At 64.9% G+C, this 22,090-nt stretch overlaps 1 protein-coding gene and 1 long non-coding RNA gene across 2 annotated transcripts; one reads left to right on the top strand and one right to left on the bottom strand.

The window, feature by feature from the left end:
• Positions 1 to 2,571: 2,571 nt before the first annotated feature.
• AMPD2 (adenosine monophosphate deaminase 2) lies at positions 2,572 to 21,274 on the top strand. Its single transcript, XM_051771719.1, is given in 19 exon segments — positions 2,572 to 2,758; positions 4,354 to 4,484; positions 5,421 to 5,551; positions 5,775 to 5,843; positions 6,899 to 7,010; positions 7,667 to 7,853; positions 9,393 to 9,534; positions 9,622 to 9,711; positions 10,481 to 10,610; positions 12,294 to 12,488; positions 13,229 to 13,360; positions 14,175 to 14,338; positions 15,562 to 15,688; positions 16,167 to 16,330; positions 18,384 to 18,504; positions 20,070 to 20,243; positions 20,680 to 20,790; positions 20,931 to 20,951; positions 20,953 to 21,274. Coding segments are annotated over 19 exon segments (2,460 nt in total). The 5' UTR covers positions 2,572 to 2,688; the 3' UTR covers positions 21,142 to 21,274.
• Positions 16,340 to 16,732, bottom strand: LOC127462818 (uncharacterized). The gene is made up of 3 exons (XR_007900564.1): positions 16,689 to 16,732; positions 16,548 to 16,622; positions 16,340 to 16,500 (listed from the first exon to the last, which is right to left on the bottom strand). It is a non-coding gene; the product is annotated as an uncharacterized LOC127462818 (long non-coding RNA).
• Positions 21,275 to 22,090: the final 816 nt, after the last annotated feature.

Here is a 22,090-nt window from a genome sequence, read left to right as displayed (position 1 = left end):
CCCCCGGCCGTGGGGATGTGGCCCCCCCGTGTCCCCGGGGGGTGACTCGGGCGGGGGGGCCGTTCTGGGGCTGCGACCCCGCGTTTGGGGGGCGCTGGGTGTGTCCCCCAGCCCGGGGCGCTGCAGGTGACAGGGCAGTGGCAGGGACGGGGTGGTGACAGAGGGACAGGGGGTGGTGGCAGGGGGGTGGTGGCACTGGGGGATTCCTCCCGCAGGGAAAAGGGAGCTAATTACGGGGGGGGGTGGGGGGGGAGGATAACGAGCCCCCCTAATCCCGCCCCGCCCGGGGCCGCCCCTCGCCCTCCCGCTGCCTTAAGCTCTTTAATGGGATCGTGGCTCAGCCTTCATCCTCCTCATCCTCCTCCTCCTCATCTTCCTCTTCCTCATCCTCCTCCCCCCCATCAGCCCATCCCCCAGCCCGGTAGGACCGCGGGGCCCCCCCAAAGCCCGGGGCTGGGTGGGTGGCCCCCCCTTTCCTCTTGTGGGGCTGGGTTTGGATGGGCGCTGCAGGGGGGACCCCCCACCCTGGGGGTCGGGTTGGGGCCCCCAAAGGTCCTGCAGGTCCCCCGTGGGGTGTGGGGACCCCTCCAAGGGTCCTGCAGGTCCCCAAGGAGATGTGGGGTCCCACAAATGTCCTGCAGATCCCCGGTGGGGTTTGGGGTCCCCTAAATGTCCTGCAGATCCCCAATGGGATTTGGGGTCCCTTAAATGTCCTGCAGGTCTCCAGTGAGGGTTGGGGCCCCCAAATGTCCTACAAGCCCCGGGGTGGGGTTTGGGGTCCCCCAAATGTCCTGCAGGTGGATTTAAGGTCCCCTAAAGCCCCGCAGCCCCGAGGGGCCCGGGAGGGGGTGTCCGTGTCCCCGCCCTGGTGTCCCCATGTCGCACCTGGCGCGCGGCCCTGCCTTGGGGACACTCTGTCCCCGCTGTCCCCGCTGTCCCCGCGCGCACAAAGCCCCTTCTGAGCCTCTAATGAACCCGGCGTTAATGAGGGGTGTCCAATTAAAATACCAGACCCCCCCGGGCAGCGCCGGGCAGGGGAGCGCAGCCCGGGGGTCCCCAGTGTGCGGTGCCCTCCCCGCCTGGCACGGCGCTGGCCCCGCTGTCCCCTCGCTGTCCCCTCGCTGTCCCCTCGCCGAAGAGTGGGGGGCACCGGGCGGGGGGGGGGGGGGTGACATTCCCGGCGGCCAAAAATCCCCCCCCGCGCCGGGGCGGCTCCGGGGACGCGCGGAGGGGACACGGCCCGACACCCACCCGGAGCCACCGCGACCCCCGCCCAGGTAGGGACCCGCGGGGAGGGGGGGACACACAAAGGGACCCCCCCCGGCCCCCCCAAACCGGGCTCTGCTCCTGGAGGGGTGAGCTGGGGGGTTTAGGGGGGCAGGACCCCATGGGGGGGTGGGGTCCCTCCTTTTGGGGAGTGTCCGTCTGAGGGGGGGTGCTCATGGTGGAGGAGGCGATGCCCCTTTTTGGGGGTACCCGGGAGTTTTGGGGGGTTCTTGGTGGTTTGAGGGCACTCAGTGTTTTGGGTGGTACTAGTTTTGGGGTGTATTCGGTGGTTTTGGGGGGCATTTGGTGGTTGTGGGGTACTCGGTGGTTTTGGGGGATATTCGGTGTTTTGGGGGTACTGGGTGGTTTTTGGGGGTGCTCTGTTTATGGGCAGTACTCGGTGGGTTTGGGGTTCTGGGTGTTTGGGGGGAACTCGGTGTTTTGGGGTTACCCGGTGTTTTTTTGGGGTGCTCGGTGGTTTGGGGGTTAGCCGGTGGTTTTTTGGGGTTACCCAGTGGTTTTTTGGGTGCTCGCTGTTTTTTGGGGGTCCTCTGCTCCCGGGGAGCACTCGGCGTGACGGTGCCTGGCCGGGGGGGCAGTGCCCGTACGGGGGGGGGCACAATGCCCCCCTCGGGGATCTCGGGGGGGGTTACCCTGTCATTGGAGGGGTCACTGTCATTTTGGGGGGGTCCGATATGTCCATAAGGGGGAGGGCAATGCCTGACTGGGGGGGAGGGACACGGCTGTACAGGGGGGGCCACAACTGTCCCCGGGGGGGTACAGGGCTGTCTGGGGGGGTCACGGCTGTTTCGGGGGTTCACGTCTGTCCCTATGGGGGTACACGACTGTCCCCCGGGGGGGCCACAACTGTCCCTCGGGGGGGTCACGACTGTCCCACAGGGATGTCACGGCTGTCTGGGGGGGGGTCACAACTGGCCCCATGGAAGTACACGACTGTCCCCTGGGGGACGGGGGTCACAGTTGTCCCCATGGGGGTGTCACGGCTGTCTGGGGGGGTCACAGTTGTCCCCGCGGGGGTGTCACGGCTGTCTGGGGGGGTCACGTCTGTCCCCATGAGGACACACGCCTGTCCCCCGGGGGGGGGTCGCGCTGTCCGGGGGGGCTCAGCCCCCCACCCCGATATCTCACAGCCCCGTCCGGCTCTCGTCCCCCCCTCTCGCAGCTCCGCAGCCGCAGCCACCTCCTTCCTCCTCCTCCTCCTCCTCCCGCCCCATCCTCCTCCCGCCCCATCCTCTTCCTCGCGCGGGTTTCCGGCCGGGCCCCGCGGGGACTTTGCTCCATCCCCGCTCCCCCATCAATCATCAACCAGCGCCGGCCGCGGCCGCGGACCCCCCGCGCCCCCTCCATCCCCCCATCCTCATCCTCATCCTCCCCCTCCTCCCCCTGCCCCCCCGGCCCGCCATGTCCTCCGCCCCCCCGGCCAAGTGTCCCTTCAAGAAGCGGGGCAGCCTCCAGACCCCCCTCCCCGCAGGTGAGACCCCCCCAGATCACCCCCCAACCTTCCCCCCGACCCCCCTGACCCCCCCGGGGAGGCCGCGGCGGGGGGGACACGGCGCTGCCGGGGGGTTTTTGGGGCGTGGGGGGCAGTTTATTTTTTTGGGAGAAGGAGCGGGGTTGGTGATTTTTTTTTGGGGGGGGGGGTGTCCCTCGCCGCGCGGTCTGGTGGGTTTGGGGGGGTCGCAGCGGCGTTGGGGGGTCCCTGTGTGCCCCCCCCCCCCGGCAGCGCTGCTGTGGCGCAGTGAGAGGGGAGGGGGAGGAGGAGGAGGAGGAGGAGGAAGGGGGGGACCCGAAGGGGGGCGGGGGGATGGGCTGGGGGGGGGGGGGGGGCGGCTTCAGGGGCACCCCCGAGGTGGGCTCGGGGGGGTGATGGCGCTTTGGGGGTGCTCGGGGGTCGCCGCGGCCACCGAGGGTGGCACCCGCGGGCCCGGGTACGTGGCACGGGAGGGGGGAGGTGGCACTTCGGGGGTCTCGGGGTCCCGGCGGGGGGTGACCCGGGGGGGTGGCACGGGGGGGTGAGGGGGCCCCGGGGGTTGTTACTCAGCTATCACCGGTGCCGGGGGGGCTCAGGGGTGACCCACACGTGTCCCGGGGGGTGGCACAGGTGGCACTGCGGGGTTGTCACCGAGCTGGCTCTGCGGCGGGGGGGGGGTCTCAGGTGCCAGCAGGGCCGTCCCCGGCCACATGCCACCCCGCACGTGGGTGGCACGGGGCGTGCCCGGTGGCACGGGGCACCCCGGCTGTCACCTGCGCCCCAGGTGACACCGGGGCCACCCCTGCCCGGGGGGAGGGACAGCAGTGCCATCCCCGGGTGGCACAAACCCCACACTGGGTGACACCGGGGGGAGTCTCCCCAGCCCCCCTCCCGTGGGGGTGATGCCAGGACCCAAACGGGGGGGGCTCATTGGGGGATCCCCCCAGAATGCACTGGGGGGGGCTCCTTTGGTGGCCCCAGTTTAACCAGTAGGGCCTGATTTCCAGTGCCCACCGGGAGGGGGCTGGGGTGGGTTTGAGGGGTGCACAGGGGGGTGTTGGCACACGGGGGGTGGTCCCTGGGCACCCCCCCAGCCCGGTGGGAGCAGGGGGTGCTGGGGGGGGTTGGGGGTGCCCAAAGCAGTTTGGGGGTGCCCCCCCATAGTGGGAAGGGTGGGGAAGGTGAAGGGGGGGGAGGGGGGCAATGGGAGTACCCCAGGGTAGTGCCCCCCCCTCCCGGGGGGCTCCTGCCCCCCAGCCCAAGCCCCTCCCTCACTGCTGCTCCTTCCCACCCCGCAGGGCTCCAGCAGCCCCCCAGTGCCCGGGGAGGGGGGGGCAGAGTGGGGGTCCCTCCTGCCCTGGAACTCCATTTCCCCCGGGGGTTCTCGGGGGGTCCCTCCTGCCCTGGAGCTCCGTTTCCCCTGGGGGGGTCTCAGGGGGGTCCCTCCTGTCCTGGAGCTCCGTTTCCCCCTCCCCTCCTTGGGAAGCACATCCCTGTTCCATGCCGGGGGGGAGGGGCCGAGGAGCCCCCCCAGCCCGGAGGGGGGGTCCTGCCCCCCGGCTGAGCCCCCCCGGCTGAGCCCCCCCTCTCTGCAGAGCTGCGGGGGGGGTCGGCAGCACGGCCCCTGCAGTCGGCCCGGTCCCTGCCCGGGACCCCCCACCTCCTGAAGCACTTCCCGGTGGATCTGAGGACTTCCATGGACGGCAAATACAAGGAGATCGCCGAGGTGGGTCCTGGCGCTGCCCCCCACGGCACGGGGGGTCTCCCCTCCGTCCTTCCCCCTCCCACCCTGCCCCCACCCCTCCCCCCACACCTCCCCCACCCTTCCTGCCTCCCCCTTTCCAGGGAACCTTCCCAGCCTGGCTCTGGGCGCTGAGACTGGACACAACTCATGGCAGGGACGGGCCTGGCAGGGCTGAGACTGGGCACAGGTCATGGCAGGGATGGGCCTGGCAGGGCTGAGACCGGGCACAGCTCATGGCAGGGATGGGCCTGGCACAGCTCATGGCAGGGCTGAGACTGGGCACAGCTCATGGCAGGGACGGGCCTGGCACAGCTCATGGCAGGGGTGTCCCCAGGAGCTGTGCTGGCACTGGCACAGCTCGTGGCAGGGATGGCAGTGACAGCTGGTGACAGGGCTGTCCCCTGGAGCCGTGCTGGCCTTGGCAGGGCTGTCCCTGTCCCCCTTGGTGACAGGGCTGTCCCCAGGAGCTGTTCTGGCCCTGGCAGTGCCCCTAGCCAGGCTGTCCGAGCCCCTGGGTGACATTGGTGTCCCCAAGAGCTCTTCTGGCCCTGGTAGGGCTGTCCCTGTCCCCCTGGTGACAGTGCTGTCCCCAGGAGCTGTGGTGGCCCTGGTGTCCCTGTTGTGTCCCCCTGGTGACAGTGCTGTCCCCAGGGGCTGTGGTGTCCCTGTCCCTGTCCCCGCGGTGACAGTGCCGTCCCCAGGAGCTGTGGTGTCCCTGTCCCTGTGCCCCTGGTGACAGTGCCGTCCCCAGGAGCTGTGGTGGCCCTGGTGTCCCTGTTGTGTCCCCCTGGTGACAGTGCTGTCCCCAGGGGCTGTGGTGTCCCTGTCCCTGTCCCCGCGGTGACAGTGCTGTCCCCAGGAGCTGTGGTGGCCCTGGTGTCCCTGTCCCTGTCCCCGCGGTGACAGTGCCGTCCCCAGGAGCTGTTCTGCCGCTCGCTGGCCGAGAACGAGATGCGGACGGCGCCGTACGAGTTCCCCGAGGAGAGCCCGATCGAGCAGCTGGAGGAGCGGCGGCAGCGCCTGGAGCGCCAGATCAGCCAGGACGTCAAGTGAGCGGGGGGGGGGGGTCCTGCCGGGGGCCGGGGTGATGTCCCGCGGGGTGGGTGCTCCGCTGTGTCCCCTCCCCGTGGGTGTGTCGCTGGTGTCCCCTCCCTCCCCGTGAGCTCCTGGCCGGGTTCCGTGTGTGCTCTCGGGGGGTTTGTGGCATTAACGGGGTGTTTTCTCTCCCCGGCCCCCCCCCCGTCTCTGTGTCCCCCTCCCCTCCCCCGCCAGACTTGAGCCCGACATTTTGCTCAGAGCCAAACAGGACTTCCTGAAAATTGACAGTGCCGCCGACCTACAGTGAGTGTGCGGCCCGGGGACACCCCGGGGACACCCCGGGGACACCCCGGGGACATGGGGGGCTCTGGGGACCCCCCGGCCCCGCCCCTGCCCCGCCCCCCTGCCCAGAGCCCAGGGGTCCGTGTCCCCCCCCCCTTGCTGGCACCGAGGGACCCCCACCCCGGGGAGGGGTCAGGGGGAGCTGGGGCAGCCCCGGCCCCCCGCGCTGGCCTGTCCCCCCCCGGGTCCAGCTGTGTGTCCCCTCCCTCCTGTCTCCGCTTTGGGGTCGCGTCTGTCACGAGTTGGTTTGTCCTCTGTCCCTCTGTCCCCCCCCACTGCTCGTTGTGCTCGGCGGGGCTGGGGGGGGACACGGGGGGACATGGGGGGGGGACAGATGTGGCACTGGACATGGGGACATGGGGTGGGGACAGATGTGGCACTGGACATGGGGACATGGGAAGGGGACACGTGTCACTGGACACAGGGATACTGGGACGGGGACAGATGTGGCACTGGACATGGGGACATCAGGATGGGGACACACGTGTCACTGGACACCAGGACACCAAGATGGGGACACATGTGTGACTGGACATGTGGCCATGGGATGGGGACGTGTGTGACTGGACATGTGGCCATGGGATGGGGACAAACCTGTCACTGGACGTGGGGACATCGGGGTGGGGTCAGACCCTGTCACTGAATACTGGGAGCACTGGGATGGGGACAGACCTGTCACTGGACATTGGGATGGGGACAGACATGTCCCTGGACATTGGGATGGGGACAGATGTGTCACTGGACATGGGATGGGGACAGATGTGTCACTGGACATTGGGTTGGGATAGACCTGTCACTGGACACGGGGACATCGGGATGGGGACACGTGTGTGCCTGGACGTGGGGACAAGGGATGGGGACACGTGTGTCACTGGGCATGGGGACACTGGGGTGAGGACAGATGTGGCACTGGGATGGGGTCAGACCCTGTCACTGGACACTGGGACACTGGGCTGGGGCCAGGCCTGTCCCTGTCCCACGCTGGGGCCAGAGCCATCAGTGTCCCTGCCCCGCAGGCTGTTCCAGGAGCAGGGCTCTGACCTACTGGATCACGTCCCCAAGGAGCGCGAGGCGCTGCTGGAGCGGGAATTCCAGCGGGTCACCATCTCCGGGGAGGAGAAGTGCGGGGTGAGCACCTCCCAGTGACCCCAAACCCCAAACCCAGCCAGGGGGGTCTGTGGGGTGAGCCCCTCCCAGTGACCCCAAACCCAGCCAGGGGGTCTCTGTGGGGTGAGCACCTCCCAGTGACCCCAAACCCCAAAACCAACCAGGGGGGGTCTGTGGGGTGAACCCCTCCCAGTGACCCCAAACCCACCCCAGGGGGATCTGTGGGCTGAGCCCCTCCCAGTGACCCCAAACCCCAAACCCACCTGGGGGGGGGTCTGCGGGGTGAGCCCCTCCCCGTGACCCCAAACCCACCCGAGGGGGGGGCTGTGGGGTGAGCCCCTCCCTGTGACCCCAAACCCCAAACCCACCCCAAGGGGGTCTGTGGGGTGAGCCCCTGTCCCCATGACCCCAAACCCACCCCAAGGGGGTCTGTGGGGTGAGCCCCTCCCTGTGACCCCAAACCCACCCCAAGGGGGTCTGTGGGGTGAGCCCCTGTCCCCATGACCCCAAACCCACCCCAAGGGGGTCTGTGGGGTGAGCCCCTCCCAGTGACCCCAAACCCACCCCAAGGGGATCTGTGGGGTGAGCCCCTGTCCCCGTGACCCCAAACCCACCCGGGGGGGTCTGTGGGGCCACCATCCCAGCCCGGGGTGTGCCCCCTCGCTGTCCCCTCCCAGGTGCCCTTCACGGACCTGCTGGACGCTGCCAAGAGCGTGGTGAAGGCGCTGCTGCTGCGCCAGAAGTACATGGGGCTGTCCCTGCAGAGCTTCTGCCGCACCACGGCCCGGTTCCTGCGGGACTTCTCCGGGAAAAACCCCGACAGCCGCGCCCACGACGACCCCCCTGACACCCCCGTGGCTGCCGGTGAGGGCAGGGAGGGGGGCCTGGGGCTGGCGGGGGGGGCTGGATGAGTTTGGGGGGGTTTGGAGGAGTTTTTGAGGGGTTTGGAGGAATTTTGGGGTTTTGGAGGCGGTTTTGGGGTGCTCTGGGGTGATGTGGAGCTCTCCAAGACCCGCGGCTGTGAGGAGGTACCTGAGACCCCCGTGGCTGCTGCTGAGGGCAGGCAGGGGGTCTTGGGGCTGGGATGGGGGGCTGGACGAGTTCGGGGGGGGTTGGAGGAGTTTTGGGGGTTTTGGAGGAGTTTGGGGGGTTTTGGAGGAGTTTTTGGGGTTTTGAAGAGGTTTTGGGGGTTTGGAGGAGTTTTGGGGGTTTTGGAGGAGTTTTTGAGAGGTTTGGAGGAGTTTGGGGAGTTTGGGAGGAGTTTTTGGGGTTTTGGGGTCTGGAGGAGGTTTTGGGGTGCTCTGGGGTGATGTGGAGCTCCCTGAGAAGCCCCTCGACACCCCCATGGCTGCAGGGAGGGGGTCTTGGTGCTGGGATGGGGGGCTAGAGGAGTTTGTGGGCTTTGGGAGTTTCTGGAGGAGTTTTGGGAGTGTTTGGAGGGGGTTTTGGGAGTGTTTGGAGGAGGTTTTGGGGTTTTGGAGCAGGTTTTGGGGTGCCCTGGGGGGATGTGGGGTGGCTCCTGGCTTTGCCTGTAGGTACCCCCTGGTTTTGTGGGTCCACCTGTTCTTATGAGGGGGCTGTGAGGGTCCCTTGGCTCTCATAGGGGGGGCTTTGGGGGTCCTCCTGCTCTTTTGGGGGGCCATGGGGGTCCCTCTGCCCTTTTGAGGGGGCTGGGAGGGTCCCCTTGATCTTTCTGGGGGATGTTGGGGGGTCTCTGGGTGCAGATGCCTCCGTGCACTGGGGGTCCACCTGGTCATGCAGGGGGGTTGTGGGGGGTCTTTGGGGTTCCTTCTGCTCTTTTAGGGGGGCTCTGAGGGTCCCCTTGGCCTTTTTGGGGTGCTGGGGGGATCCCCCTGCTCTCTGTGTGGTGCTGGCAGGGAGCTGTGGGGTGCCCCTGTGTTTTGGGGTGCTATGGGATGACAGGGGGGTCTGTGGGGTGCCCCTGTGTTTTGGGGTGCTGTGGGATGACAGGGGGGTCTGTGGTGTGCCCTCATGTTTTGGGGTACTATGGGATGACAGGGGGGTCTGTGGGGTGCCCCCGTGTTTTGGGGTGCTGTGGGGGAGCTTTGGGGTGACAGGGGGGGTCTGTGGGGTGCCCCCATGTTTTGGGGTGCTGTGGGATGGTAGGGGGGTCTCTGGTGTGCCCTCATGTTTTGGAGTGCTGTGGGGGAACTGTGGGGTGACGGGGAGGGTCTGTGGGGTGCCCTCATGTTTTGGGGTGCTGTGGGGTGACGGGGGGGTCTGTGGTGTGCCCCCATGTTTTGGGGTGCTGTGGGGTGAGGGGGGGGGTCTGTGGGGTGCCCCCATGTTTTGGGGTGCTGTGGGGTGACGGGGGGGGTCTGTGGGGTGCCCCCATGTTTTGGGGTGCTGTGGGGTGACGGGGGGGGGGGTCTGTGGCCGCAGATGCCCCCGTGCACCCCCCCTTTGCTGAGCGACACCCCTACGAGACGTGGGACCCCCGGGAGATGCCCGAGGACCTGGGCTACGGGCTGCGCATGGTGGACGGGGTCGTGCACGTCTACACCAGCCAGGACCCCACGGACAAGTGAGGCCGGGGGGTTTGGGGGTCCCGCTCGGCCCGGGGGGGGGTCAGGGCTGTGGGACCCCCAGCTGTGTGTGTGTCACCCCCCAGGAGCACCGAGCTGGACCTGCCCTACCCCGACCTGCAGGAGTTCATCGCTGACATGAACTTCCTCATGGCCCTCATCATCAACGGGCCCATGTGAGGGCAGAGGGGGGGCACGGGGGGCAAAGGGGGGCACGGGGGGCATAAATGGGGACAGCAGGGGGGAATAAATGGGGACACCGGGGGGTCAGAGGTGGGACACCAGTGGGGTTGTAAATGGGGACAACAGGGGGACACCAGGGGGGTGTAAATGGGGGCACCAGGGGGTCATAAATGGGGACACCAGGGGGTCACCAGGGGAGCATAAATTGGAACATCGGGGGAGCATAAATGGGGACACCAGGGGGGCATAAAGGGGAACATTAGGGGAGCATAAATGGGGACACAAGGGGGGTGTAAATGGGGACACCAGGGGGGTGTAAATGGGGACACCAGGGGGTCACCAGGGAGGCATAAATGGGAACATTGGGGGAGCATAAATAGGGACACAACGGGGGTGTAAATGGGGACACCAGGGGGGTGTAAATGGGGACACCAGGGGGGTGTAAATGGGGACACCAGGGGGGTATAAATGGGAACAACAGGGGGTCATAAATGGGAACATCGGGAGGTCTGGGCTGGGGACAGGGACGGCAGGGCTTTGGGCATGGGGATACCAGGGTGTTGGGGACGGGGACAGAGAGAGGGACAGAGCCTTGAGTGGGGACAGAACCTCAGGAACAGCCCCGAGGACAGGGGGTGGCCGGTCCATCCCCCACACCCACCCCGGGCACCGTGTCCCCTCACCCCGGTGGGCACCGGCCTTTCTCCCTCCCCATGCCCCAAACTGACCCCTCCCTCCCCTCCCCAAATTAAACCCGGGCAGCAAATCCTTCTGCTACCGGCGGCTGCAGTACCTGAGCAGCAAGTTCCAGATGCACGTGCTGCTCAACGAGATGAAGGAGCTGGCGGCCCAGAAGAAGGTTCCCCACCGCGACTTCTACAACATCCGCAAGGTACCCGTGGGGGGGGGGTTGTTTGGGGTTGGTTTCTTGTCAAGTTTCCCTAGATTACAGCAAAATAGAAATTGAAAGACTTGAAATCAACTGAGTTATAACGAAATATATATATTTACATATATCGCAGTTATATAGGGTTATAATATTGTGTATATACAGAGGAGAATCTTAAATAACCCCTCCCAAAGGGGGAGGGAAAGGAAAAAGGGGCAAAAACGCAAAAGAAATTCGAAGTAGGTGTGTATAATCAATAAAGAATTAGCAAAAGAAAATCTTATTATTCCCCTTGAGACAGTAGAGTTGTGTTAGGTACCCTCGGTACTTTTTGCTTTTTAAGGTTTTCGAGGCCTCACTTCTTCACACGAGCAGGGTTGGCAGTGGAGAACTTGTGTTTTCAGATTCACCAGAGGAGAAGGAGGCAGAGCCTTCTCTTTCCTTCTTATTTGTACCTCTGCTTACGTAGAGAACAGCACGGAATACTGGGAACACAGGGCACTTCCCTGGTTACAGCCTGGTCTCCAGGAAGGCCTAGACTGAAAGTGTCACACTGCAGGGGGGGTCCTGGTTTGTCCCGGGGATCCAGGGGGGCTCCAGGCTGATGATTCCGAACAATCCGGTGTAAAGGACTGCTCAGAGACTTTGGGATCTGTGAGCAGCAAAGGTGTTTGTTGTCAGCACTGGGAGCAGGCTGGGTCACACCACAGAGAACCTGCTCAAAGGGTTCCCACAAGCTCAGGGGGTTCCTACACTCCTCTCACAGGTGATGAAATGCAGAGGTCAATAACTGCCACGAGCCCGGTTTGGGGGCAGGAACTGGAATGGTTTATTGGATTCACAGCTTCATCTATAAGGGGTTCATGGTTTACGTGTTCAACAGGGGGCTTGCATATTCATGGTATGAAAATTGGGGGGTTTCACAGAGATGAGGTGAGGGGAAAACCCAGGTTAACACATCTGGGGTTCTTAGGAATCACCTGGTGGGAAAAACCCCACTTTGGGGGATTTACAGGGGGAACAGGTAACACAGAGGGAGAGATAAAACACCAAGGGGTTTCTGCACAGGTTTGATGAGATCAGGGCATGGTTTCTCCAGGCTTGGGCAGGACGTTCTGAGCTCATGACATCCATGGATCCTTGTCTGGACTTTGGATTGAGGTTTTTCCCCGGTCTCTGTCAGCCCGAGGCTTTGTTTAAACTTAGCAGTTTTTCTCATCTCCAATTTTTGGAATCCAACAATTAAATACATGTTCACGTGATTACAACAGACATCTTTACACATCAATAACAGGAGGAGTGGAGGTGGAGCTTGGGGCAGTGCTTCTCTTTGGCACTCAGTTCTGGGGGTACCTCCTGTCCTTCATCACGGCTCTGGGGTCTCTCCTCTTCATCACCGTGACCCTTTTACCTCTCCTTTGTCCTTAACCAGCTTGGAGAAAGCCCTGGCTCCAGGCCTATTCCTCCTGTTCCAGTGTCCACCTTATCTTCCTGTGTCCTCATTTATCACCCCCAGGCCTGCTGGCAATCCCCTCTAACACTCTTCTAAGTTTTGGTCCAACAAGCAGAACAGAACAAACCCCGTAGATGTCGAGGGGCTCTCTGCAGACCCCAGGCTCTCTCAGTGAACTCTCTGGGGTCTCACTGGGGTGGACACCCCCAGCCACGGCCGCGCCTCGCCCGCAGGTGGACACCCACATCCACGCCTCGTCCTGCATGAACCAGAAGCACCTCCTGCGCTTCATCAAGAGGGCCATGAAGAGGCACCTGGACGAGATCGTGCACGTGGAGCAGGGCAAGGAGCAGACGCTCAAGGAGGTCTTCGAGACCATGAACCTCACGGCCTACGACCTCAGCGTGGACACCCTGGACGTGCACGCGGTACGGGGGCACCCACCGGGGGGAGCGGGGAGGGGGCTTGGCCGGGGGGCTCTGGGGGAGCCCTGCTCTGGGTGGGGGGTTGGGAGGTGGCCTCAGCTCCCACCTCGCACCCGTGTGACCCTTCCAGGACTGGGGGATCTCCAGGGGTGCTGGGGGGCTCTGGGTGTGGTGGGTGGTCTCAGCTCCCACCCCACACCCGTGTGCTCCTTCCAGGACCGGGGGGATCTCCGGGGGTGCTGAGGGGGGGGCTCTGGAGGAGCCCCACTCTGGGTGGGGGGGTAGGGGGTGGTCTCAGCTCCCACCCCACACCCGTGTGCCCCTTCCAGGACTGGGGGGATCTCCAGGGGTGCTGAGGGGGAGATCCCCATTCTGGGTGGGGAGTGGTGGGTGGTCTCAGCTCCCACCCCACACCTGTGTGCCCCTTCCAGGACCAGGGGGATCTTCTCCAAGGGTGTTGAGAGGCTCTGGATGTGGTGGGTGGTCTCAGATCCCACCTCACACCTGTGTGCCCCTTCCAGGACCGGGGGGATCTCCAGGGGTGCTGTGGGGGCTCTGGGTGTGGTGGGTGGTCTCAGATCCCACCCCACACCCGTGTGCCCCTTCCAGGACCGGGGGGATCTCCAGGGGTGCTGAGGGGGCTCTGTGGAAGCCCCGCTGTGGGGGGACGGGGGGTGGTCTCAGCTGTGGGTGGGGGGGTGGGGGGTGGTCTCAGCTGCTCCCCGTGTCCCCCCCACCCCCAGGACCGCAACACCTTCCACCGGTTCGACAAGTTCAACGCCAAGTACAACCCGATCGGGGAGTCCATCCTGCGCGAGATCTTCATCAAGACCGACAACCGCGTGGCCGGGAAGTACTTCGCCCACATCATCAAGGTGACACTGCCACCCTGCCCCTGTGCCGGGCAATGCCACCCGTCCCCTCCCCTGGGCCAAGGGTGACGGTGGCCACGTGTCCCCCCCTGGCAGTGCCACCCGTGTCCCCTCCCTGGTGGCCCAGGGGTGATGGTGGCCCCGTGTCCCCCCTGTGTCCCCTCCCTGGTGGCCCAGGGGTGATGGTGGCCCCGTGTCCCCCCTGTGTCCCCTCTCTGGTGGCCCAGGGGTGATGGTGGCTGTGTCTCCCCTCGGGCAGTGCCACCCATGTCCCCTCCCTGGTGGCTGGGCAGTGACAGTGGCCACATGTGTCCCCCCCTGGCAGTGCCACCCGTGTTCCCTCCTTGGTGGCTGAGGGGTGACAGTGGCCACGTGTCCCCCCCAGCAATGCCACGTGTCCCTGTCCCAGTGGCCAAGGGGTGATGGTGGCCCCGTGTCCCCCCTGTGTCCCCTCTCTGGTGGCTGAGGGGGGACAGTGGACACATTTCCCCCCCAACAACACCACCCATGTCCCTGTCCTGGTGGCTCGGGGGGTGACAGTGCCCATGTCCCTGCCATGTCCTCCCCATGGCCAGGAGGTGACAGTGCCCTTGTCCCCACCATGTCCGGGGTGACAGTGCCCTTGTCCCCACCATGTCCGGGGTGACAGTGCCCGTGTCCTCCAGTGTCCCCACTATGGCCAGGAGGTGACATTACCCTTGTCCCTGCCATGTCTGGGGGTGACAGTGCCCATGTCCCCACCATGCCGTGGGTTAAGGTGCCCGTGTCCCCGATGTCCCCTGCGTGGCCAGGGGGTGACAGTGCCCGTGTCCCGCAGGAGGTGATGGCAGACCTGGAGGAGAGCAAGTACCAGAACGCCGAGCTGCGCCTCTCCATCTACGGGCGCTCTCGGGACGAGTGGGCCAAGCTGGCGCGCTGGGCGGTGCAGCACCGCGTGCACTCCAACAACGTGCGCTGGCTCGTGCAGGTGCCGCGCCTCTTGTGAGTGGGGGGACCCCCGGGGACGGGCACTGCCCCATTCCTGCCCCACTGCCCTGCTCCTGCCCCCCACCCTGCCCCACTGCCCTGCTCCTGCCCCCCACTCTGCCCCAGTCCTGCCCCCCCACTCTGCCCCACTGCCCTACTCCTGCCCCCCACCCTGCCCCACTGCCCCATTCCTGCCCCCCCTACCCCACTGCCCCATTCCTGCCCCACTGCCCTGCTCCTGCCCCCCACCCTGCCCCACTGCCCTGCTCCTGCCTCCCACCCTGCCCCACTGCCCCATTCCTGCCCACTGCCCCATTCCTGCCCCCCATCCTGCCCCCCTGCCCTGCTCCTGCCTCCCACCCTGCCCCACTGCCCCATTCCTGCCCCACTGCCCTGCTCCTGCCCCCCACCCTGCCCCATTCCTGCCCCCCACCCTGCCCCACTGCCCCATTCCTGCCCCACTGCCCCATTCCTGCCCCTCACCCTGCCCCACTGCCCCATTCCTGCCCCACTGCCCTGCTCCTGCCCCACTGCCCCATTCCTGCCCTCCCACCCTGCCCCCTCTGCCCGTTCCCACCCCTGGTTCCCGCCCTCCCGTTCCCTGCTCACCTGATCCCATCCCCAATTCCCATTCAGCCCCATTTGCCCGTTCCAGTCCCCAATTCTCCAGTTCCCCCACCCCCAATTCCCTCCCCAGTTCCCCCATTCCTCCAATCCCATCCCCAATTCCCATATCCCGCCCCATTTACCCGTTCCCATCCCCAGTTCCCTTGTTCCCATTCCCTACTTACCCATTCCCATTCCCTACTTGCCCATTCCCATCCTAAATTCCCACTCTGCCCCCATGTGCTCATTCCCGTCCCCAGTACCCCCAGCCCCAATTCCCTCCCCAGTTCCCCCATTCCTCCAATCCCATCTCCAATTCCCATTCAGCCCCATTTGCCTATTCCAATCCCCACATCCCTCATTCCCATTCCCTACTTGTCTGTTCCCATCCTAAATTCCCACTCTGCCCCCATTTGCTCATTCCCATCCCCAATTCCCCAGTTCCCCCAGCCCCAATTCCCTCCCCAGTTCCCCCATTCCTCCAGTCCCATTCCCAATTCCCTTTCAGCCCATTTGCCCGCTCCCATCCCCTATTTCCCCATTCCCAGCCCCTGTTCCCCCATCCCATCCCAAATCCCTGGCTGGGCCGTGGCCGGGGGTGGTCCCAGCCGTTCCCGTTCCCGTTCCCCCAGTGACGTGTACCGCACCAAGGGGCAGTTGGCCAACTTCCAGGAGATGCTGGAGAACATCTTCCTGCCCCTCTACGAGGCCACGCTGCACCCGGCCCAGCACCCGGAGCTGCACCTCTTCCTGGAGCACGTGAGTCCTGCCCGGGGGGCCAGGGACCCCCAGCCCGGGAGGAGGGAGGGTCACCCCCAGCCCCAGGGGAGGGAGGGTCACCCCAGCCCCAGGGAAGGGTCACCCCAGCCCCAGGGGAGGGAGGGTCACCCCAGCCCCAGGGGAGGGTGTCACCCCCAGCCCCAGGGAAGGGAGGGTCACCCCAGCCCCAGGGAAGGGAGGGTCTCCCCCAGCCCCAGGGGAGGGTGTTACCCCCAGCCCCAGGGGAGGGTCCCCCCCAGCCCCAGGGAAGGGAGGGTCACCCCAGCCCCAGGGGAGGGTGTAACCCCCAGCCCCAGGGGAGGGAGGGTGTCACCCCCAGCCCCAGGGGAGGGTCCCCCCCAGCCCCAGGGAAGGGAGGGTCACCCCAGCCCCAGGGGAGGGTGTCACCCCCAGCCCCAGGGGAGGTGCCCCCCAGCCCCAGGGGAGGTGCCCCCATGCTGGTGCTCGGTGCCCGCAGGTGGACGGGTTCGACAGCGTGGACGACGAGTCCAAGCCGGAGCATCACATCTTCAACCTGGACAGCCCCCTGCCCGGGCAGTGGGTGGAGGAGGACAACCCCCCCTACTCCTACTACCTGTACTACATGTACGCCAACATGACCGTGCTCAACCACCTGCGCAGGTGAGGCACCCCGGGGGGCACCCACTGACACCTGGGGGGCATCCACTGACACCCACTGACACCCACTGACACCTGGGGGGCATCCACTGACACCCACTGACACCCACTGACACCCACCCACTGACACCCACCCACCCACTGACACCTGGGGGGCATCCACTGACACCCACCTACCCACTGACACCTGGGGGGCATCCACTGACACCCACCTACCCACTGACACCCACTGACACCTGGGGGGCATCCACTGACACCCACCTACCCACTGACACCCACTGACACCCACTGACACCTGGGGGGCATCCACTGACACCCACTGACACCCCAGGGGCACCCACTGACACCCACTGACACCCACCCACCCACTGACACCCAGGGGGCACCCACTGACACCCACTGACACCCCAGGGGCACCCACTGACACCCACTGACACCTACCCACCCACTGACACCCACCCACTGACACCCACTGACACCCACTGACACCCACCCACCCACTGACACCCACCCACTGACACCACAGGGGCACCCACTGACACCCACTGACACCCACTGACACCCACTGACATCCACTGACACCCACTGACACCCCAGGGGCACCCACAGACCCCCTGGGGGCACCCCTCAGCACTGACAGACACCCCACAGGCACCCCCGACACCCCATGGACACCCCTCGGCGCCCACATACACCCCACAGACACCCCTCATACCCCACAGACACCCTTCACACTCCACAGACACCCCTCATACCCCACAAACACCCCTCATGTCCCACAGACACCCTTCACACTCCACAGACACCTCTCATGTCCCACAGACACCCCTCATGTCCCACAGACACCCTTCACACTCCACAGACACCCCTCATGTCCCACAAACACCCCTCATGTCCCACAGACACCCCTCAGCACCCACAGACACCCTTCATATCCCACAAACACTGCTCATGTCCCACAGACACCCTTCATATCCCACAAACACTGCTCATGTCCCACAGACACCCTTCACACTCCACAGACACCTCTCATGTCCCACAGACACCCCTCATGTCCCACAAACACTCCTTGGCTCCCCTCCACAGACCCCCTGTTATGGTTTGGGGATCCCTCCATTCCTCCCCCCTCCCCTGCTGTTTTGGGGTCCCTTCATTGCCCCCCCATGGACCTCCCACTGTTTTGGGGTCCCTTCATTCCTCCCATGGCCACCCCACTGTTTTGGGGTCCCTTCATTCCCTGCCTCATCCCTGTTGTTTTGGGGTCCCTTCATTCCCCCACCCCACTGTTTTGGGGTCCCTTCATTCCCTGCCTCATCCCCGTTGCTTTGGGGTCCCTTCATTCCCCCACCCCACTGTTCTGGGGTCCCTTCATTCCCCCCCCGTCCCCTCCTGCTTTGGGGATCCCTTCATTCCCCCCCCGTCCCCTCCTGCTTTGGGGATCCCTTCATTCCCCCCCACTGTTTTGGGGTCCCTCCATTCCCCCCCACTGTTTTGGGGTCCCTCCATTCCCCCCGCTGTTTTGGGGTCCCTTCATTCCCCCCTGCTGCTTTGGAGTCCCTTCATTCCCCCACCCCACTGTTTTGGGGTCCCTTCATTCCCCCCCCGTCCCCTCCTGCTTTGGGGGTCCCTTCATTCCCCCTTGCTGTTTTGGGGTCCCTTCATTCCCCCCCACTGTTTTGGGGTCCCTCCATTCCCCCCCACTGTTTTGGGGTCCCTCCATTCCCCCTGCTGTTCTGGGGTCCCTCCATTCCCCCCCACTGTTCTGGGATCCCTCCATTCCCCCTGCTGTTTTGGGGTCCCTCCATTCCCCCTGCTGTTTTGGGGTCCCTCCATTCCCCCCGCTGTTCTGGGGTCCCTCCATTACCCCCACTGTTCTGGGGTCCCTTCATTCTCCCCGCTGTTTTGGGGTCCCTTCATTCCCCCCGCTGTTTTGGGGTCCCTCCATTCCCTGCATCATCCCCTGCTGTTTTGGCGTCCCTCCATTCCCCCTGCTGTTCTGGGGTCCCTCCATTCCCCCCGCTGTTCTGGGGTGCCGCTGACGCTCCCCCTGTCTCAGGAAGAGGGGTTTCCACACGTTCGTGCTGCGGCCGCACTGCGGCGAGGCCGGGCCCGTCCACCACCTGGTGTCGGGGTTCATGGTGTCCGAGAACATCTCCCACGGGCTCCTGCTGCGCAAGGTGAGCAGGGGGGCACAGGGGTATGGGGGGCACGGGGGGCACGGGGGGCATGGGGGGCACGGGGGGCATGGGGGGCACGGGGGCTTGGAGCTCTGTGTGGGGTTTGATGGAGCTGTGTCATCCCAGAGTGGTGGGGATGGAGCTGCATCCCGAGGGGATCCCGTCACTGGGGGTGTCCCCAGGGATCAGTGTGGGCCCAGTCCTGTTCAATGTCTTTATTGATGATCTGGATGAGGGGATCGAGTGAACCATCAGCACATTGGCAGGTGACACCAAGCTGGGGGCCTGTTGATGTGCTGGAAGGCAGGAGGGCTCTGCAGAGGGACCTGGCCAGGCTGGATCCATGGGCTGATTCCAAGGGGATGAGGTTCAAGCAGGCCAAGGGCCGGGTCCTGCCCTTTGGCCACAAGAAGCCCCGGCAGCCCCCCGGGCTGGGGCCAGAGTGTCTGGAGAGCAGCCAGGCAGGAAGGGAGCTGGGAGTGGGGATGGACAGGGAGCTGAACAGGAGCCAGAGTGTGCCCAGGGGGACAAGAGGGCCAGTGGATCCTGGCCTGGCTCAGGAACAGGGTGGCCAACAGGACCAGGGAAGTGATTGTTGGCCTGGACTCAGCGCTGGTGAGGCCACCCCTGGAGTGCTGTGTCCAGTTCTGGGCCCTCAGCTCAGGAAGGACATGGAGGGGCTGGAGCAGGTCCAGAGAAGAGCAACAAGGCTGGGGAAGGGACTGGAGCACAAGTGCTGTGAGGAGAGGCTGAGGGAGCTGGGGGGGCTCAGCCTGGAGAAGAGGAGGCTCAGGGGAGACCTCCTCACTCTCTGCAACTCCCTGACAGGAGGGGGGAGCCGGGGGGGGGGTTGGTCTCTTCTGCCAGGAAGCAGCAGTAGGACAAGAGGGCTGGGTCTGGAGCTGTGCCAGGGGAGGTTTAGGTTGGATATTGGGAAGAGGTTCTTTCCCGAGAGGGTGCTCAGCCATTGGAATGGGCTGCCCAGGGAAGGGGTGGATTCTCCATCCCTGGAGGTGTTTAAGGTGAACTGGATGTGGCATCAGTGCCATGGGCTGGGAACCACAGCGGGGTTGGAGCAAGGGTTGGAGTGGATGATCTCAGAGGTCTTTCCTGACCCGGCTGGTTCTCTGATTCCCTGATTTTCTTTCCCATCACACAGTTACCTTTCACACTTTGTGTTCCTGGGTTTCGGTTTCTCTGTCTCTCCAGGGCAGGAGGTTTCAGCAGGGCTGTCCCGCCTGGGACGTGCACCTGGACCCGAATAATGGGATATATTGGAGTTAAAACAAGAGAGAGGGCCCAGAACCCCTGGGAAGGCTCCACTGGGGCAGTTCTGAGGGTGGTACCGGGGGCAAGAGTAGTTTTTGGGTTGGATGTACCCACTGGATACGGAAATCAGTCAAAGACATAAAAGTGGGCGAGTTCCGTGTGTGGGTTTGAGCCTTTGTGCCCCTGCACCTGAAAGCTTTCCTTGAAGAGCTGCTCTCTCCCTGTCTGGACTAACACCCTCTGGGGAGTTTTTTCTCCCGTTTTGGGCGTCCCCCTGACCCCTGTGTGCCCCCCAGGCCCCCGTGCTGCAGTACCTGTACTACCTGGCCCAGATTGGCATCGCCATGTCCCCCCTGAGCAACAACAGCCTGTTCCTGAGCTACCACCGCAACCCCCTGCCCGAGTACCTGTCCCGGGGCCTCATGGTGTCCCTGTCCACCGACGACCCCCTGCAGTTCCACTTCACCAAGGTGGGCCTTTGGGGAGGGGGGCACCGGCCACAGACACCCCCGGGGGGGGCACGGGGAGGGGCAGCCCCAGGGGGCTGGGGGGGCCGGGGGGGAGGAGGTGGGACCCCCCATCCGGGGGGGTGGGAGGGAGTTGAGGGGGGTCTGTGGGTGGGATCTGGGGGTTGTCTGGGGGATGTCCATGGGTGGGTGGAGCTGAGGGGTGTCTGTGAGGTGTCCCTGGGTGGTCTCTGAAGGGTCCCTGTTGCAGGAGCCCCTGATGGAGGAGCACAGCATCGCCACCCAGGTGTGGAAGCTCAGCTCCTGTGGGGTGTCAGGGGTCCCTGGGGGGTCCCTGGGTGGTCTCTCAGGGTCTCTGGGGTGTCCCTGGGTGGTCTCTCAGGGTCCCTGAGGTGTCCCTGGGTGGTCCCTGGGTGGTCTCTGAGGGTCCCTGTTGCAGGAGCCCCTGATGGAGGAGTACAGCATCGCCACCCAGGTGTGGAAGCTCAGCTCCTGTGACATGTGTGAGCTGGCCCGGAACAGCGTCCTCATGAGCGGCTTCTCCCACAAGGTGAGGCCCTTTCCCGCGTCCCCCTTCCCAAGTCCCACATTCCCATCCTCCATCCCTCCATCCTCATCCCCTCCCCATGCCCCCATTCCCCCTCCCGTGGTGCCAGGCCCCCCCCCTGACCCCGTGGGTGCCCCCCTCAGGTGAAGAGTTACTGGCTGGGCCCCCAACTACCAGCGGGAGGGCCCGGAGGGGAACGACATCCGCCGGACCAACGTGCCCGACATCCGCGTGGGGTATCGCTTCGAGACGCTGTGCCAGGAGCTCACCCTGCTCACCCAGGCGCTGCAGGGGGCCGAGCTGGAGCCCATCCAGGAGGAGGGGGGCATCACCATCGCCCTGGGCACGCACTGAGACCCCCCAGAGACCCCCAGGACCCCGCGGGACCGCCCGACACCCCCAATAGCCCCCAGGGCTCTGCCGCCGTCCCCGACCCGCGGGCACTGCAGGGGGCAGAGCTGGAGCCCACCCAGGGGGAGGGGGGCATCACCACCACCCTGGAACACGCTGAGACCTCCAGAGACCCCCCAGGGCCCCCCGACATCCCTGATGCCCCCAGGGCTCTGCCAGTGTCCCCCCACCCTCAGGTGCTGAGCTGGAGCCCCCCCGGGGGAGGGGGCATCACCATCACCCTGGGTACCCCCTGAGACCCCCAGAGACCCCCATGGACCCCCCCCACGAGACCACCAATCCCCCCAGGGCTCCACTGCCATCCCCCCCACCCGCTCCCACCGCTGTCCCGGTGCCGCCGAGGGGGACACGGTTTGTTGGGTCCTCGTCATTTCTGTCTGTTTTGGGGCATTTTTTTGGGTCTTGTTTTGTCATTTTGGGGGGCTTTTTTGGGTCTTTTTCTGTTTTTTTTAACTGGTGTTTCTTTGCTGGGTTGGGCCCTGCCAGGTTTGGTGGCACCAGGTTTGGTGGCACCAGGAGGTGACATGGGGACAGGGTTTGTTGGGTCCTCTCCATTCTGACTCGTTTTGCTCATTTTGGAGGGCTTTTGTTGGATCTTTTTTTTTTTGTCTTTTCTTGCCTTTTACAACCAGTGTCCCCTCCCTGGGTTCGGTGGCACCAGGAGGTGACACAGGGACAGAGTTTGCTGAGTCTTCTCCATTTCGTCTGGTTTTGCTCATTTTTGGGGTCTTTTTTTGGTCTTATTCTGGTTTTTAACAGGTGTTTCCTCACTGGGTTGGGTTGGGCCCTGCCAGGTTTGGTGGCACCAGGGGACACAGTTTGTTGGGTCCTCTTTGTTTCGTCTCATTTTGGCCTTTTTTTGATCCTTCTTTGGCCTTTTCCTGCCTTTTTT

This window comes from Manacus candei, unplaced genomic scaffold (genome assembly GCF_025592945.1).
Source record: "Manacus candei isolate 608988 ecotype Guabito, Panama unplaced genomic scaffold, ASM2559294v1 h1tg000139l, whole genome shotgun sequence".
In the NCBI taxonomy this organism is placed as follows: domain Eukaryota; kingdom Metazoa; phylum Chordata; class Aves; order Passeriformes; family Pipridae; genus Manacus; species Manacus candei.
The sequence above is the reverse complement of the archived record's forward strand: the minus strand, read 5'-3'. Positions and strand labels throughout refer to the sequence as shown.